At 42.5% G+C, this 17,416-nt stretch overlaps 1 protein-coding gene across 1 annotated transcript in view; it reads right to left on the bottom strand.

Moving 5' to 3' along the window:
- Nucleotides 1-17,416, bottom strand: part of GAD2 (glutamate decarboxylase 2) — a 40,443-nt gene that overhangs the window by 17,604 nt on the left and 5,423 nt on the right. Inside the window, exons 5-8 of the mRNA XM_058021986.1 lie at nt 15,535-15,625; nt 14,604-14,716; nt 10,789-10,904; nt 69-148 (exon numbers count right to left, since the gene is read on the bottom strand). Coding sequence (XP_057877969.1) covers nt 69-148; nt 10,789-10,904; nt 14,604-14,716; nt 15,535-15,625 — 400 coding nt within the window. The remainder of the gene's footprint in view (nt 1-68; nt 149-10,788; nt 10,905-14,603; nt 14,717-15,534; nt 15,626-17,416) is intronic.

Genomic DNA, 17,416 nt, shown 5'->3' on the forward strand with positions numbered 1-17,416 from the left:
TGAGATGAGCACCTGATGATCCTGTGCTATGCACCACAATAAAAGGTGTATTTGACATCTTTACTTACCTTTCATCACATCTAATCAAAATCACACTATCTGTACCAATACCCAAGGCTGCAGCTCCTTTCTTCACAGAAAAGTGACTCTGAAAAAATAAATTTATTATTATTTACTTGTTTTATTATTTATTATTTAATTTAATATAAAACACTACCCTCTTGCAAACCCTTCAGCAATAAGTTCCACGAGGCAGTAATTACATTCAGAGCCCTTTTGGAAACTGATCACTGTAATTTGAGGCTTCAAAGAAGGTCAGTACCATCAACTGGAGGAACAGCAATCACTCTAATCTGGGTTTACTCCTGGAATATTACAGACATAACTGTGGTCCATGCTGGACCTTGATGCAAACCTGCAGCTTCTATTGCTTGTACAGATTCTGCTGTGAGCTTGATTTACTGAAACAAAATAGTCTTCTCTACAGAATTCATTTAGTTTGTGATGCCCAGAGTCATGTGCTACAATGTATATTCTGCCCAGAGAAAAAGAGAGAAATTAATATAGGAAGCCTAATTGTGATGTCATGCCAGTGAAAGCCAGTAATAACTCCTACTAATAAATACAGCTACTGAAGTTTAAAATCAGAATGGGGCTATTATTATCATTATAGTAAGACTATTAGTTAATCTGTATACACAAATAAAACGTGTAAGCTACATACTGGAGTTTACATTGGCCTAATTTTCTCTTGCTCATAGGACTTAACTCCCAAGCTAGTGTTGGTGCATAATCCTAAAATTGAATCCCAGTGATTATGATAATGCAACAGTTTCATATCAAACTATAGCCCCAAGAATCTGGTTTTGTATTAACTCAAACCCAGCTGTTAACAATTTTGTCTAAAGTAATTTTAACTACAGTTTATTAAACATTGAAAAAATGGAAATTCTTTAGATACTACAGTATCATTAACTTAGGATGTAACACTATAAAAAAGATCCAGAAGACAAAAACCTAACAAGGCTTTTTAAGTGTCCAGAGTGTTGAAGAAGAAAGACCTAGTTTGCAGATCACAAAGGAAAGAAGCAATCACTATGGCTTTGTCAAGGGAGTATTTGCAAGCAGCAGAGAGCAGAAGGGGAAGCGACTGGCACAACGGTTAAACGTGTGGACTTCACCTAAAGGCCACGAGGGCACAGATTCACTGCATGCTAAAGGACTCTTAGCATAATGAACACTTTGAAAATTACAACTTAATGAAAGAGGAAGAAGAGTAGAAGAACTGAAAGATGTACATCTAACTTCAGAAGGAAAAACCTTTGTGTTTTACAAATTTCTCAGGGAGTAGTTTTCATGGAGGCTTGACTGCTATGGTTAAGATTGCTATGGTTAAGAATTTCCAGTACAAACTCCTTTTTTATATGCCTGTATTCTCACCATTTTGGATGAAATTCTTAACATTTTCATGATGTCTGCTGACTTTTTAAATATCCGGATATTTTTAAGAAGTTCAGATTGCTCTTAAGTCATGTTTCACTGATGATATATGGACAATTTAAAAATACTTCCTCAGGCAAATATTTTTAATATTAGATTTGTTTTTTAAATGCAATGGGTTGGTACAGCTTTTCCCTGGTGGACATGGCTTCATGTTCAGTGTGTGAAAAATGTGTATTGAGCAGCCCCTGAACAGGTTGCCTAGATGTAAAATCAGTTTTTGAAGTACTAGTACAGCAAACCACACCAGTCCCTGAAGTAAGCACACTCTGAAAAGTAAACATACACACACTGCACCGACTCTCACATGAACTGATGATAAATGGAATGCACACTCATCACTTAGATGAGCCACAGGGGATTGGTGCCTGTCCCTTGCAGGTAGCCTAACCAAGGTGACACCATCATGTAGGCTTCCTCTGCATTCAGGGGGAGAAAGGCACCTTCAGGCAAAGATTTATCCAGAGTAAGGGTGGCTGGTTTGGAGTGGGTGCTGAATGACATCAGGTGAAGAAGTTTCTATCCCTTCTCTCTGAACAAAGTCCTGTGATACCTGCTGTGAGAATGGGAAGTGCATCTGCAGCCACCAGCACTCAGACACTGCAGGTGTTTGACACCCAGACATCACCCAGCCTGTTAAAGCCACTGGTCACAGGTCTGTTCATCTTGGAATCTGCTCTGTTGTTTTTCTAGCTGGGAGTCACAAGGTGCTAGGAAGTATTTAAACACTGAACATCACAGCTCAGCCATCACACTGACATTTTTCATGGCATGTTATTTCCTTCACAAAACTGAATTTTTGAACAAATGCATTTCTTTGAGTTTCATCAGCTTCACTAAATTCAGTGGGCTTTTCCCCAGCACAAATGCACTGTAGATGAAGGCTTGGATTGTGACCAATCCAAAACCCTCGAAACATCAAAGATACAAAAGTCTGTTCCCAGCCCTGTGGGCCTTCCTGAGCCCTATGGGGCAGCAGTGCAGCTTTGTGGGAGCAGGGAAGAGAAGAGCCCATGAAATGGCTATTGGCAGGAGGAGGCTTATAAAAAATTCCCAGTTTAGGAAAGTATCTTGGAACTTTGCAAAAATTGAAAACAGAGCAAAAATATTGCCAGTATAATGACAGTTCACAGATATGTTATATGAAGATAGAATTGAATGCATATACTTAAAAAAAATTAATCTGCTTTTTATTCATTTGTTACATGAACTGATGTGCACATACTGGGTGGTGTAAATATATAAATGCAGGTAGAGATTTAGGGGTGAAGAGGCACAGATATATTTCACTGGGGTTTGAGTTGATGACATTACATTTATTAATTTTGCTCCTTACTCCACATTATTTAAAAAAGATTTACTGTTGCAATTTGTTTTTATACTAAAAACCCAGAACTATTCAAAGTGCCTTAAAAAGGAAAAGACAGATTTAAATGGTCTACTATGAGGAAGGAAATTAGGCCCATGTGCTCAAAGGCATCTATTGGAATATGGCCAAGTGCAGCTGCCTTGCTAAGAAGTCTCATGGCACTGCTAAAAGAGCACTGGGGGAAAAAAATGAATGTAGTGCTGATAGCTCAGTTGCCTGAAGGCTTTTTAGAGACTGAAGGGAATTCAGTGGCCAGGAACCAAAACTGGTTTACGGATAAATTGGGAAGAAATACAGAAGTGTGTGCACAGAAGGGCAAATGCAATTACAAATTCTAAACAAACTGAATATGAAATGGCTCAATCTGTCTATACAGTCACAGATATAAGAATTTCCAGTATAGATATATGACTGCTGTTATGTTTTCATGTTTTAGGGCAAGACCACAGGAATTACTCCAAGGACTTGACAGGCTCTGAAAGACCAAGGATGAAAGCAAAATGGAAAAAATATATTTGCAGAACCAAAGAAAACTTTCACAATTATCATTGTGTATTAAAATTTGATTTAATATTCCTGTGATGTTGGTGAAAGTTTGGTTGTCTGTGTAACATAATGGTAAACACAGAAAACTATAAAGGTCAACGAGATGAAAAGGTTTGCAGAAATAAACCTGATCAGACAGAACTATTCACAGATGATTTAACTGGGCTAACAAGGAAGGACATGAAATGTGACCCCTCTGCAAATACCAGGGCTACAGATTTTCAGACACACCAAGAAGGGAGCCTGAACATCACCCTTCACAACTCAGCTGTGTAAGAGTTACACGGATCTGAAGCCTCATGGAGGGAGAACCAGGGGGACAAAGGGAGGGCAGGTGCAGGCTGCCTGATGCCAGCCCTGAAGGAAAAGAGGAAAAGCCAGGCTTGGAGGCACTGGAAGGTCTGGAGTTTCAGCACTGTCCTGGGCTTGCAGACAGAGGAGGACACAAGGTGGGAATTGGCTGTCATTTTGGCTTTCTGCCTCCCTCTCTTCACACACTGCACAGGGTGCATGGAAACTGCAAATATATTCCCAGTAGAGAGGAACCTAATTTCTATATAAAAAGAAATGTGGTGAAATTCAGGGGTGAAGGAGAAGGTATTAGTGATATAGATATTAGTGATATAGGTATATAGATATTAGTGACTAAGAGCGTACTGACAGTCAGAAAAACAAAAAAGGTGATTCTGAGCCAGGGGAATTTTCCCTTTATCTAAAATTTCAAAGGCTGTTAGGTACAGGTTTGCTCCCCAGATAGCCATTTTTACATGGTTAGCTTTGTAAGGTAGAGAGAGTGTAAATGTATTACATGTGCAATAATGAATAAGCCCCCTGAAAAATGGAAGAATAATTAAAAATGCTATGATGCTGAAAAGTACAGTATTGTTATCTGAAGTGCTTCAATATACAGATGCTTCTATTTTTGTAGCTTGCTAAATTACTTGCTCATCATCTGGCATGGTTGAAGCTGTCACAAACAACCATCCTAATGCCATGAGCCCCACAGGGCATGGCTGTGTTTTCAGATTGCTGCTTCTCCTTGCTTAAATAAATCCAGAATGGCATGAGCTTTGTGGAGGTGGCTTATCAGCAGCCAGTTTCCAAATGCTGAGCAAGCTAGGACTGATCTCCTGCAGCTGAAACTCCCCAGGGTCTGTCACTGGCAGCCCAGGAGATCTGGACCCCCAGCCTCACCTTATCACCTATTCACCAGCAAAGAAGGAAAATTCACTTTCCTATTCACTTCTCTTGGGCTTTAAGCATTGTGCAATCTCTGGATGTGTAGGCTGGGCTATTTCTCTCTTAATAATCTAAAAATGTGTTTCTAGTTCAGGCTTGCTGTTTGGGGTCCCACAAAGGTGGGGAAAAAGGTACCTCCATACCTCCCTGATCTCCTAAGGCTTTGGCACCTGCTTTAGACTTAGGATGAGTTGTCTTCTGCAGATCTCGCTCTTTTTTATTGGCCATAAAAAGTGCATAGACTAACTCAGATTAAATGTTTACACTTCAGGTGATTAACATTAAGCAACATGAATCCTATCTTTATCATCTGATTTCAAGCTACAGCTTCTCCCTCAATTACCTACAAAAAGAACACACTGTGTCCCATCCAAGTTTTAAATACACTGCAATGAGAGATATATTTGCTATGGTTTCATTTACCTACTGCTATTCAATTTTTAAAGTTACTTGTTAGTATCAGGTGAGAAATGAGGATATTGATGTTTCTAAACATACCAGTATGCACATCCTTGGCATTTTCCAAACACACAACTTCATGCCGCTTTTCTAATCAGAAAGACTCATTTGGTTTATTTCGAGTGCAGACAGTTTTGCAGCACTGTATATAATAAGAAATGTTGCACTGAGTTCAGGAGGATACTGTGGCACTGTAAAAGCCACAAGGTATTCTGGTCCATACCAGATGAAGGATTAGACCCAAATGATGATTTTCTCCTTTAGGACTGACTGCACTAGAGCACTACTTTTATAGAAAATGCTTTTACTCTGATTTGAATGGTGCTACCTGAAATAAGTTGTTCCTCAAATAATTTTCAGTTTCCCCCTGGCTTCAAATACCATAAAAATAATTTTCTAGTTATTATGCAGTAAGTAGTGCAAAGAAAAAAATGTGTGAATCCATCAGTTTGATTTTAAGTTTCCTTAGGTGGAAACAAATCTAATTCCTACTTACTCTGTATGCCCAGAGTCTAATTTACAGCTTTCTAGTCTATGCTACAAAATAGAAAACAGGACTTTCAGGCTCCTCAAACCTCCCTCTGGAAGCAACACCTCACACAACACCCCTTGGACTGCTTCTGGCAGGTGGCAGATCTGCAAAGTGTCTCCTAAGTTGCAGGGACAGAGGGCAACACTGCATATCATGGAAGTGGTAGATTAGGGATCAGATTTTCCTTCATTCCACACAGAAACCAACCCAAAACCTTCCATAGCCTGTGTGAAATGGTCTATCAAGCTACAGACACAGAAGTAATTTTTTAACTTCCTCCTGCATCAGCACCAAGAAGCTTCACAGTAGGCTTCTGGAACTGTTCAAATAAAAACTTCACAAAACCACTCTTCTCCCACAGATACTGGAATTGTTTGACCAGCCTTTTTTTCATTTTCTGAACTGTGGATTAAGCCCACACAGTCCCTAATTAATCAAGTCCACAGAAATTCTGCAAGCTTTTTAAAGCTATTTTCCTACCAGCAATGAAAAGGGCCAAAGTCTGTTTTGTGACTTGAACCCACCTAATTCTCTCCAGCTAAACTTCCCCTTTGCACACTTTTCCTCCTCAGGGCAGCATGACTGTGTCCTTTTGCCTCCTAGGTGTAATCCCTGCTCCGTACAATTTGCAGCCACTATTGGACACTCTTTAAGACGGTGCTGGCTGGGCAGGTCAAAATCACAACAGGGAATCAGTAAAAATTTAACAGGTCTTGCCTTGGGGCCAAATGGAACAACTAAAATGTTCTGAGAAGGCAGCCATCTCTTTCAGCAGCTTTCTCCATGCTGAAAAAGGGATGGACTCCTCTGAACAGCTACAGCAGCCTAAAGCTGATATGCTGGAACACAGGAGGAGGCCTTCACTTTGGATTTTTCGTAGTGTTTGAAATGATAGACTGAAACAGGTTTTTACAGCTGGCATCCATCACTTTTTCCCCTCTGAGTCAAGGTCTCTTGCATCATGTGCAGTCCAGAACAGCTGCCCTGAAGGACATCACTGATCATGAGCAGTGCAAATGAAAGAAGACTGATGATGCCCTGATGAATACAGAGGACTGAATGAAATCCTGAGTGCCAAGTGCATCTCAGGAAATTAAACCTGAGGAAGACCTACCCAAGCAGTTGCAGAGTACTTCACCATCATTGGTGAAATAGAAACAAACAGCAGCAGAGTGCTAAGTTGTGGGATGGGGGAAATTTGCTGGCTGGGAATGTGCGCAGTTGGAATAATCACATAGGCCTATTTTAGGCACCAAATGTAGGTTGTGTATATGAGGAGGCTCTTTATGGTCAGCGCACAAAAGTAGGTGAAGCCCTCCCAAAGGTGATTTAGAACATTTAAATTCAGGAATATTTAGGTTCCTAATTTGGATGCTCTGAGTTTCTCTCCAGAGGTGCTTCTCTTCACTGGTTGTGCAGAGAGTGAGGCTCCTAATTTTGGAACACGATGCACTCCTAAATTAAGGAGGTAATTACTTAAAAGCTGTGAATTACTCCTCCCTTCCCTTCTCCCCCACTGGCAGCTGAACCTATAATGGCATCAGACTGAGCCATATTCTGATTACAGTAGTAGTGGTGGCAACTGTGATACAACTTCATTCATTTATAGTACAGGAAGCTCTAGACTGGTAGTAATGAAAATAGAGTCTCATCTGGGATGCTGAAATTCTTCATTGAGAATTGCTGATATTAAAATCTTTGCATCTGACTGAAAATTTGAAAACCAAAATCTACGAGTTTCTAAACACATACAGTTACCTTAAGCTTTGTTTACTATCACACCCTGCATGCAGAGCATGGGAAAATGACACTATGGATCTGCTGCTCCAGCTAGATCCCTACAAATCTATGGGGCCTGATCCCTACAAATCTGTGGGGCCTGAATTCTCAAAGAGCTGGCTGAAGTCATCACAAAGCCTTTCTCACTGACTTTGAGTGGTCTTGGGAATCTGGAGAGGTCCCAGCTGACTGGAAGCTGGAGGACATCATCCCAACTTCCAAGAAGGGCAAGAAGAGGGACCCCAGAAACTACAAGCCTGTTAGCTTCACTTCAGTAGCTGGCAAATTCACAGGGAAGATTATTCTGGGAGGTACTGAAAAACACCTGGAGGACAATGCAGTCATTGGTCAGAGCCAGCACAGCTTCATGAAGGAAAGTCCTGCTTGTCAAACCTGATTTCATTCTATAACCCACTGATCTAGGAAAGCCAGCAGATGAAGCCTTTGGGACTTCAGCAAAGCTTTTGATACTGTCTCTCACAGTGTCCTTCTGGAGAAAGCATCCAGCTCACAGCTGGACAGCCCTGTTACACAATGGGTGACCAACTGGATCATGGGCACCAAGGGTTACAGTGAATGGGGTGACCCCAGACTGGTGACCTGCCACTGATGGGGTTCCACAAGGATCCATCCTCAGCCCTGTGCTCTTTAACACCTTCATTAATGACATGGACACAGGACTTACCTGGATGCTGGGTATGTTTGCTGATGACATTAAACTGGGGAGAGCTATTGACTCCCTCAAGGGCAGAGAGAGCCTGCAAAGAGACCTCTATAAATTAAGAGGACTGGGCAATCACCAACCGTATGAAGTTCAACAAGGGCAAGTGCTGGATTCTGCACCTGGGATGGGGCAGCCCTGGTGGTGTGTAGAGACTGGAGAGCTGTGCCACTGAAAGGGACCTGGGGGCCTGGTCCATGGCAAGCTGAACCTGAGCCAGCAGTGCCCTGGGGCCAGGAGGGCCAACCCTGTCCTGGGGGCATCAGGCACAGCATGGCCAGCAGGGCAAGGCAGGGATTGTCCTGCTCTGCACTGGAACTGCCTCCTCTTGGGTATCACATGCAGTTCTGGGTGCCACAATACAAGAAGACATTAAGCTGCTAGAGGGTGTCCAAGGAGAGCCTCCAAGGATGGTGAAGGGTCTGGAGGGGAATCCATATGAGGAGTGGCTGAGGTCACTTGGTCTGCTCAGCCTGGAGGAGAGACTGAAGGGAGACCTCAGTGTGGCCTTCAACAGCCTCATCAGGGGAGGCAGAGGAGCAAGGACTGATCTCCTCACTCTCGTGATCAGTGACAGGACACGAGGGAAGGCACAAAGCTGAGTTAAGGGACACTTAAGTTTAATATCTAGAGAAAGTCCTTCACCCAAAAAGTGGTTGAGCACTGTAATAGTTCTCCAGTGAGGTGAACCAAGCCTAACAGAGTTCAAGAAGCTTTGGACAATGCACTCAGGCACATGGTGTGGTTTCTGGGGTGTCCTGCACAGGGTCAGGAACGGGACTTGATGATCCTGATGGATCCCTACCAACTCAGGGTGTTTTATGATTCTACAATTTGCTTGTTCCATGGCCATTGTTTTTCAAGAGCATCCAACTGTGGCAGAGAGAAACCTCAGTCAGGCCAAGGAGTCCTAAAGTAGGTAGATCATCAGCATGATGTGACAAATGAGACAAATGACATTTGCATATCTTAAGTGTGTGTTCAGGTCCTGCATGACACTTCCTACCTTAAAAAGGATTGTACTTCTAGGCCTCTGAATTTTCAGTAACAGCTTCTGCTGTTTTGAGGGTTAAACCATGATCCCTTAGCCTTTGGGCAAGGGTTAAAGGGTCCTGTCTTCACATAGTGCAGTTTCTTAACTTCTCTAGAAGATGAGAATATACTTTTTATAAAGCTTGATTGAGGAAGGGACAAAACGGCAATTTGAAGATACTTTTAAAATGTAATGGACTTCAGATGCTGCCCTATGAATTCTCTAGTATATTTTATTTTTGAATGTTTAATTTGCTAAGGGAACTGCTTCTTCCCTGGCATGAAAACACAATTATTAAAGCTCATTTCATTATTTTGAGACTGTTAGCACAATTTGGGTCATTGTTTAACACTTCATTGCTACGAAAACAATGAAATACTCTAATGATTAATAGGATTTGTTACTTTAAATAATCATGTTGAGCCTCATTTGCAGGACTTAGGCTTGTTACTTCCACGTGGCTAATGTATCTCTAGCTGTACATCCAGCTTTGGAAAGTTGCAACTCATGTGTAGACTGTCCTCTTTAACTGTTATGGGAGCAATAATTCTGCAACGTGGAGCCCACAGCTGTGTACCACATCTCATCCCATCCTACTGCTATGAAAGGCATCCTCTGAGAGATTTCCTCCTGCACTTTGGTGATAACTTTTAGAGTATTTTGTTCTTCACACTTGCATAGAATGGAAGCACATTTTAAGGTAAGTCAGAGGCAGCAGGAGGACTTTGTCACCTAACATGGACAGTATCCTGCTGAGCCTTGGCCACAAATGAGTCCTTTCTGGCTGAGCCCACACAGCTGGAGAGAAATATAGAAGTGGACAACGAAGCCTGAAAGCAGCTCACAGCCCCTCCTGAGGATAAACCTTCCTCTTTCCTTTCCTCCTGCACCCACATTCTCCACTCTGCGCTGCAAGGAGCTCCAAATGGTTGTAAAGCCAAAAACAACCCTCCCAACAGAGACTTCTGTACGGCTGCACAAAGAGCAAAGAACCCTCCCACAAGGACTGCTCCTGTTTCTCTTGTGCCCACCTCCCTCGCCCCTGGCAGGTCCCAGCAGTGCCTGTGATGAACCCCCATGTGCTGAAGCTTTTGCTCACAGGCAGAAACTCACAGTGAAGCCCAGCAAATACTGCGGCTGCTCTGCTGCACACACACACAGCATTGTCACAGGACTGTCTTCATGTATGTTATCACCTTCTCATTAAATAACAGCAGGAGTGGTTTCAGATGGAAAGATTTTGACTCAAAAGGATTTTCTGTTGCCCCAGAACAGATGACAGTCCTGGCAGAAAGTGCTGAAACCCAATGATGAGCTCTCCTCATTTGATGTGGTCCTTACCACTCACATCAACATTTATATGGACATGTGTGAGAGCAAAGAAATAGCACAGGAGCACTGTAGAGACTGCTCTGCCTGGATTTCAGCCACAGGGAAGTGCAGAGATCACCCCTCTACAGATAAAAATTTCAGTCCTTCCCATGTTTTTATTCCCAGTGAAGGAGTAACAGAAATGAAGACAGTTGTCAACAAATTCCTGTTCAGCTGTTTTCTTCATCATAAAGTCATACAAGCAGATGTAACAGATAGGAAAAAACAGAAACACATACATGTTCCGATGTGAAGGCAACCAGTCTGGGAATAGCTGCCATTCCTTTTTCTTTAACTTCTGGGAACATCTTGAAACGTGCAATCAACATAGCATACATGTTAGATATGGCACCACCTGGAGTCCACAGTAATATACTGTTACTTTTTCTATTCATTGTAATATCATTGCAGAACAAACAAGTCTTGCTACAGTTTTTCTATATAAATGTCTCTGCCTTGTGGTAGAAACACAGATTCTTCTTCCTGATGCTCCTCACAGCTGGGCTGTGTAACAACAGGATCTACTACACACAAAAAACCACTTATGCAGAAAGTACCACTGCAAAAAATGACTGGTGCTTCCTTTCACCCTCATTCCAACTACCATCTCTCCTCCAGTCCCCAGTCTTAGCTTTTCATGTGCTATCAACACATAATCCCCATTCCATTCCATCTCCTAAGCAGGTGCCCACACAAGGGGCATCCTAAGGGATTTCCAAGTGTGACCTAATCTGTGCTCTCCCCTCCTAAATCAGGGTGGTGTTTCATGCCCCAGCTTTGAGCAAACCCACCCACTGAGACCCAACAGCTGCTATCTTCTGGATAAGTGGAGTGGGAAGAGGGAAGAGAAAGGAAAAAGGGTCATTCTAACAAATATTTTTCATTTTAATTGTCCTCTTATGGGAACGAGGGGAAAAGATTAAATGTCCCTAACACTAGCCTTAAAATCACTGGCATACATTCACTTAAAACAGCCATTTCAAGTTGGGTATTTAACCCACTCACAGACGGGTATCAGATCTACAGCTCTGCAGTGGTCTGTTTCTCCTGTTTGAAATTTTTTGCAAACCAAGTCTCTGTGTCTACAGTGGAGCAATGTTTGGCTTTACATTAATGCTGCATGAGCACTATGGGAATATAATGCAGTACTTGAGGCAGATGCTGAGAATTTTTAAATTTGTATGCACACAAACACACACACAGACAGACATGTATGCATGAAATCCATCAGGTTTATCCTATGTGTGTATATATATACACACACACACAGATTAATTGTATATCCATGTTTATGCACATGTATTTATATAAAGAAGAAGTTTTAAATGAACAGGTTGAAATGCCAGTGAGGTAAGAGTTCAACTATTGCAACCTTCATCCATCTAAAAATGGAGTGAAGAGCACAAGATGTGCACCTCCAGAGGATGGTTCAGCTCATCCTATGGCAGCTGTTTGTGGTGGGTGGAACTTGCCCTGCAGACACATCCCCATTCTCCCTGGAAAACACAGGAGCTGCTGTAACCAGCCCAGGGTAACACCCAATGCCTGGACAGCCAAAGTGAGATAAGATAAAATCCATCCTTTGAGATGAAGGAAGCACTGTTGGTTATCTGTGCTGACAAATTAACATTGTTTTGACTTTTGTAAAACTTGTTTTAATCTCACTAGAGATAACTACTGTTCCATAGCCCACACAACTGTGCCCTTCATTTCTAATCAGTATCCTGGCTCTGCTCTTGCAGTGAGGCTGCCCTGCTGTGGGCTTTCCCTGACCTCACTGGCCCTCCTGTGAATCCAAGGGAAAAGGCCACACAAGAATGGCATTGCTGGCATACAGGTCAGTACACACTGGGGTTTTTCTTCCCCTTTCAACTATCTTGAGAGATATGAATGTATTTCAACACCTTTCTTCGAAATGACAAAATAAGAAATGGAGAGATTAAGAGGAAATGCTCAGGTACCTGTCTCTAAAAAATGCAGATGTTATGTAAGAGCTGCTATTGATAATTTAGGTGAGCGAACTAAGTTGAAGCAATTTGGCCTATCTTGTCCAAAGTCCTTGGCTCAGTGTCAAAAGAATCAAGACTGAAATGTTTAGTTTCTTCAATACCAGGGTTTCTTATTAGTATTTATTACTCAGTCATTTAAGCTTAGTTTACTCATAAGCCTGCATTCTGCTTTTAATTTCATAGTTGTATTCACATCCACAGCTAATTGTAGCTAACAAAACACACCTACAGAATTTGGAGAAAACAGTCAGGCTTTTATGCTTCACATGTATTGATACTGTATATCTCATCCCAGAGAATGCAGAGAGAAAGAACCTTTTCTTTGCCACAGTAAGGTCTTCAGCTAAAGCCATGAAGTGAGAAGACAGCACAGAAATTATTTTGATCATTGCCTAAAAAAGCAGAACCTGCACACTGAGTATTGCTGCCTTAACAGAGAAAATTATAAAGATGCACTTTGCACAAACCAGAAGTTGCAGAGAAACAAAGAAAGAATGAGAGGGGCAGCCCTGCAAACGCCAGCACAGGTACCTGCCTGCCACAGAGCCCGTCCCCACACAGGTTTCAGCTCGATGAAGTGAGCTCTGGCACAGCAGCAGTGCCCTGGGCCCGTGCCAGGCAGCTCCTCCCGAGGCACACACCTCTCCTGACTCACACCATCTCCACCTGAGTTTGCCACACTCGGGCAGATCTGGCACAGCCACTGAGCCTTTCCCCCAGCCCGCTGCCATGGGCGGGCAGCACTGCCATCGCTCTGCCCTCACCCTGCAGGGCCCTGACCAGCCCCTGGGAAGGTGGGGAGCCAAGGGCAGCTGTACCCAGTCAGGTCAGGGCTGGTAACCAACCACCACTCCGTTTCCAAAAGCTTTCACTTTGGTCCTGGGCCCGTGAGACACACTTAGATGCCAGGTGTGATGTGGGCCAAGGTTTTCAGGGGGATCTCTAAGCACCACAGTAAAAACTGTCAGAGCTTTTGCTCTCAGGCTTTTTAACTAAGAACTCGTGAAAAAGCAATGTCAGTTCTTCTCATCTATTTCTCTATACCTGTGGGAAGGGCCAGAATAAAACTCCCACACACTTCCCACATATGCATTCAGATGTGAGAAGCTGAAGATGAGCCTTGCCTGACCTCCCTGGCCTCAGAGAGCCAAATGTCCTGGGCTGCTATCAGTGACGCCTTTCCTCTACTCAAGAGTGCACTCTTTCTCTCTCCATTAGGTCAAATAAGTTCCCTTCCAGAAAGGCTCCTTCTGCAACAGCTAACAGTCTGTTCTCTTTTGACAAGCCAAGATATTACACCCAATGTAAATTCTTTCATTATTTTGCAATTTCATAAGATAGACAAGCCAAAATTTTTGAGCAATGAAATTAGAGTCAGAGGAGAGGTGACAAAGAGTATAAATCAAAAGACTAAGTGGAATGATTAAAAAATAAAAAAAATCTTAATGTTTGTCAATGATTTTTCTACACTAACTTTTTTGCCTTACTGACTTGCCCTGAAGAAACCAGGTTTCTCAGCCTTTAAGCACTCAGATTAACTAAGCACCCAAGGACCCCACTGAGAAAAACAGGTCAGCTTCACATGGAAAGCTAACAGCATGCTCTAATGCTGGCAGGGTCTTCCTGACTCCACTGAAATTGCTGGGAGGTATGCTACGTCTTTCCCTGTTTGCTCCAATTTCCCCTGCGGTGCTGGAGAGCTTTGTTGTGTTTCTTTCCTCTGTTATTAATACAACAGTCTTTCTATTTCATAGGATCCATAAAAAGGGGGGGCAAAGCAAAACTGCAAGGCAAATGTCTCTTCTCATTATGTTTCCCATGTGCCATTACAGCTGCTCATCATGCAGTGCAATTTGCTCAAACAGACCCTCATAATCACATCCCTGAAATTCATAAACATGCAATACTTTATGTCAAAGAGGCCACTGGTGTTTACTAGCAAGTGTCCTCTCAAACATGCATATTTAATTATATTTACTCTTTAGCTGCAGGGGATGTCATATACCACAGTCTGAAAAATAGAGAAAGCTTGAAATGTTATGTACCAGGTGAAAATATCCCATCGCCACAGCCCCCTGGCCAGCCAACCATCTCTCTCATTTTCCTTAGTGTGACATATTCCAAAAGTACAAACACTGGAGCAATTTCATAGGTGAACCTGAAATGTAGTAATGTCCATATTTAATGGTTTAATCTACAATCTTTTTCCAATATTACATTACATTATAGCCACAATATACTCTATCTTATACTGGGTAGAGTTCTGTTTCACAATACTTTCCATGGTCTTCTTTCTCATTTGACATCAAATGTCTAGAAGGAGAAATGCAGGGAGCCCTTAACAATCCATTTCCACCCACTTCAGTGAATAAAATCTTGCCCACCTCTTCCAGGTTCAAGGCTTTGCCCTTTATCCGAGGGATGCTGGGCAGAGCCCCTTTGCCTTGCCCAAACCCGTGTGCGTGTCTGGAGGCACATGTCAGCAGTCCTATTCATAATGGCCAGACAGTGCATGGAGCTAAGCAAGTACACAGAAATGCTTCCTAATCCCAAAGTGAAAAAATCCCCACACTTTAAAATTCCACATCTCTTTCTTACAGAAAGCAATGGTTTCTGCTCTGGGTACGGATTGTACATAACCCCTCTACATGAATGCAACTGCTCACTCAGTACCCCTTTCATTTTACATATTTATGCATGCAAAATGCCAATCTGCATATATTTTTTGTGTGCTTTTGGGAGGCAGCACAACCAACATCCTATCACAATGATGAAATTTTATAAATGACAACCTACAGGACAACATTGAAAGTCTTTCTATAAATAACTGTTGCAACCATTTAAAAAACAGATTATTTTTTCCCCAGCAATTTTAACATAAAATTATTCTTTCACTCACATACAGGAATTAGTATTTTAGATCATAATCATGAAATTAAATATCTATATATTAAATTTAAAAAATCTTCTACTTACATATTAGTATTTGCTGCTGATGTCAGCCAGTCTGCCGCCAATCCAACCATGTCCAACCCAGTTGAAAGTTGATTAAAATATCTAGGGTGCCCTGTATAAGATAGAAAATGTTATCAAAAGGCTGATGACTCTGAATGAAACTATTCAGTGCTGAACAGTATATTTACCTCCATATTTCTATAGAGAAGGAAGTGCTTTCAAGGTATGAAACAAAGCAAATGGCAGTAAATACATTTCTTGAAAAAGGCAGGATAATTTCTCTTCTTTCTCATTCCAAAGTCAGTAATTATACTCAACACAGAATAATGAATTCCAACATTCCCTATTATCCTTTCAATATGCCTTGAAAATTAGCACATTGCTGCCTCACAAAAATAGCTGTTTGCTCCCGTTAGTGTGTCACATGTTGTCACTGGATATGGTTTTGCCTGACTAGGTTTGAAAGGCACACATGAGACACCATCTGAAAAGCTTGCCAGGACATATAACATCAGTGATGAATGGCTAATGATTGTAATAGACAGGGCGAAATGAGAAAATGGAGTATTTTGGTGACTGCTTTGCACATGACTCAATGGCTGATGATTGTACGAAGATGGCAGGGAAGGTGGTGGTCCTTGTCATTTCTTCACTGTCACAGTGCAATTACAAATAGCCTGGCTACTTGCAACTGTGATTTTAATTCAATGCCATAAAATAAAGCTCTGCTGCCCCAGCAGAATGATGCGCAGGACTATATTCAGTAAGTTGACAGTCTCTTGGTTAATCTAATTGGTTCCTGTTTTTTTTCTAAAATCCTCCTAGAGATTTTCCTTAAAAACGTGCCTAGAGCCATTAAACACAGGAAGCATTAAAATTCCATTTTTACTAGTTACTTCCCGCAAGCCCTTGATAAGTGGCATAATTACTGGTACAAATTATGGATAGTCCACAATTACTTAAATGCCATCCAACTCAAAGGACGGAAGCCTCTCCTTGGGAAACACCTGTCCTGACCCTTAGACGATGTACTGTTATTGCCATCAGAGAAAACAAAAGATAGAGCAAGATGATTGAGGAAATGCAGACCCAGCACTGAGAGAAAACTTATCTTCAGTCTCCTGTGACCTCTTATCAGGCGTGGACACATGGCTGGCAGAGCAGCACGGGGAATTGCTCCCCAGCTCCCACCCTGCAGCACACAAAGGCAGAGCAATCAAGCTGAGCAGGCAGATCAGAGCTGGGGATTTGGGGCAGGGGACACACAGCCAAATTCTGCTTGCCTGTGCTCTTAACCCGAGACCAGCCCTGCGCCATTGCCATCCAGCCTGATCGCGTTTTGCACAGAGCTCCCCCTCTCACTGACAGAACTGCCACCTCTCCCTGGTCTGTGCTGCCAAAACCAGGCAGCCAAAGCCCCTGAGCACGGAGGAATGATGCTCAGATCCATCAGCAGAATGAACTGGATCTTGCTCTTGAGTGGGGTTCATGGACCTAAGACACACACACACCCCATCACCATCACCACCACCACAGCCTCAGCCACCCTGCTCCAGGGTCTGCACCTCCCCTGACAGAGGGATTTTGAAGATTTCCATATTTATAGCTTAGGTTTCCATATCACAGCTGGATGACAAATTTCACCTGAAAGTAATAGAAAATTAGGAGCTAAAGGCCTTTAGTGGATCGGGACTACAGGAAGACTCAAAGAAGGTTACAAAATTTCCTGTTTTGGAAATAAATTCACACCGAAAAGCTGGGGAATGGCAGAATTTGTATCTGTAGCTGCAGTGTCTCAGCGGTTCTGTGTCAGCCCCACACCCAGCCCAAGGCGACAGCCCTGTTGTCATTGCTTGTTTCCTCAAGCAAACCTCCCAGCACACCACCTGCCTTGGGAGCGCCC

Source organism: Melospiza georgiana, chromosome 1 (genome assembly GCF_028018845.1).
Source record: "Melospiza georgiana isolate bMelGeo1 chromosome 1, bMelGeo1.pri, whole genome shotgun sequence".
Taxonomy (NCBI): Eukaryota; Metazoa; Chordata; class Aves; order Passeriformes; family Passerellidae; genus Melospiza; species Melospiza georgiana.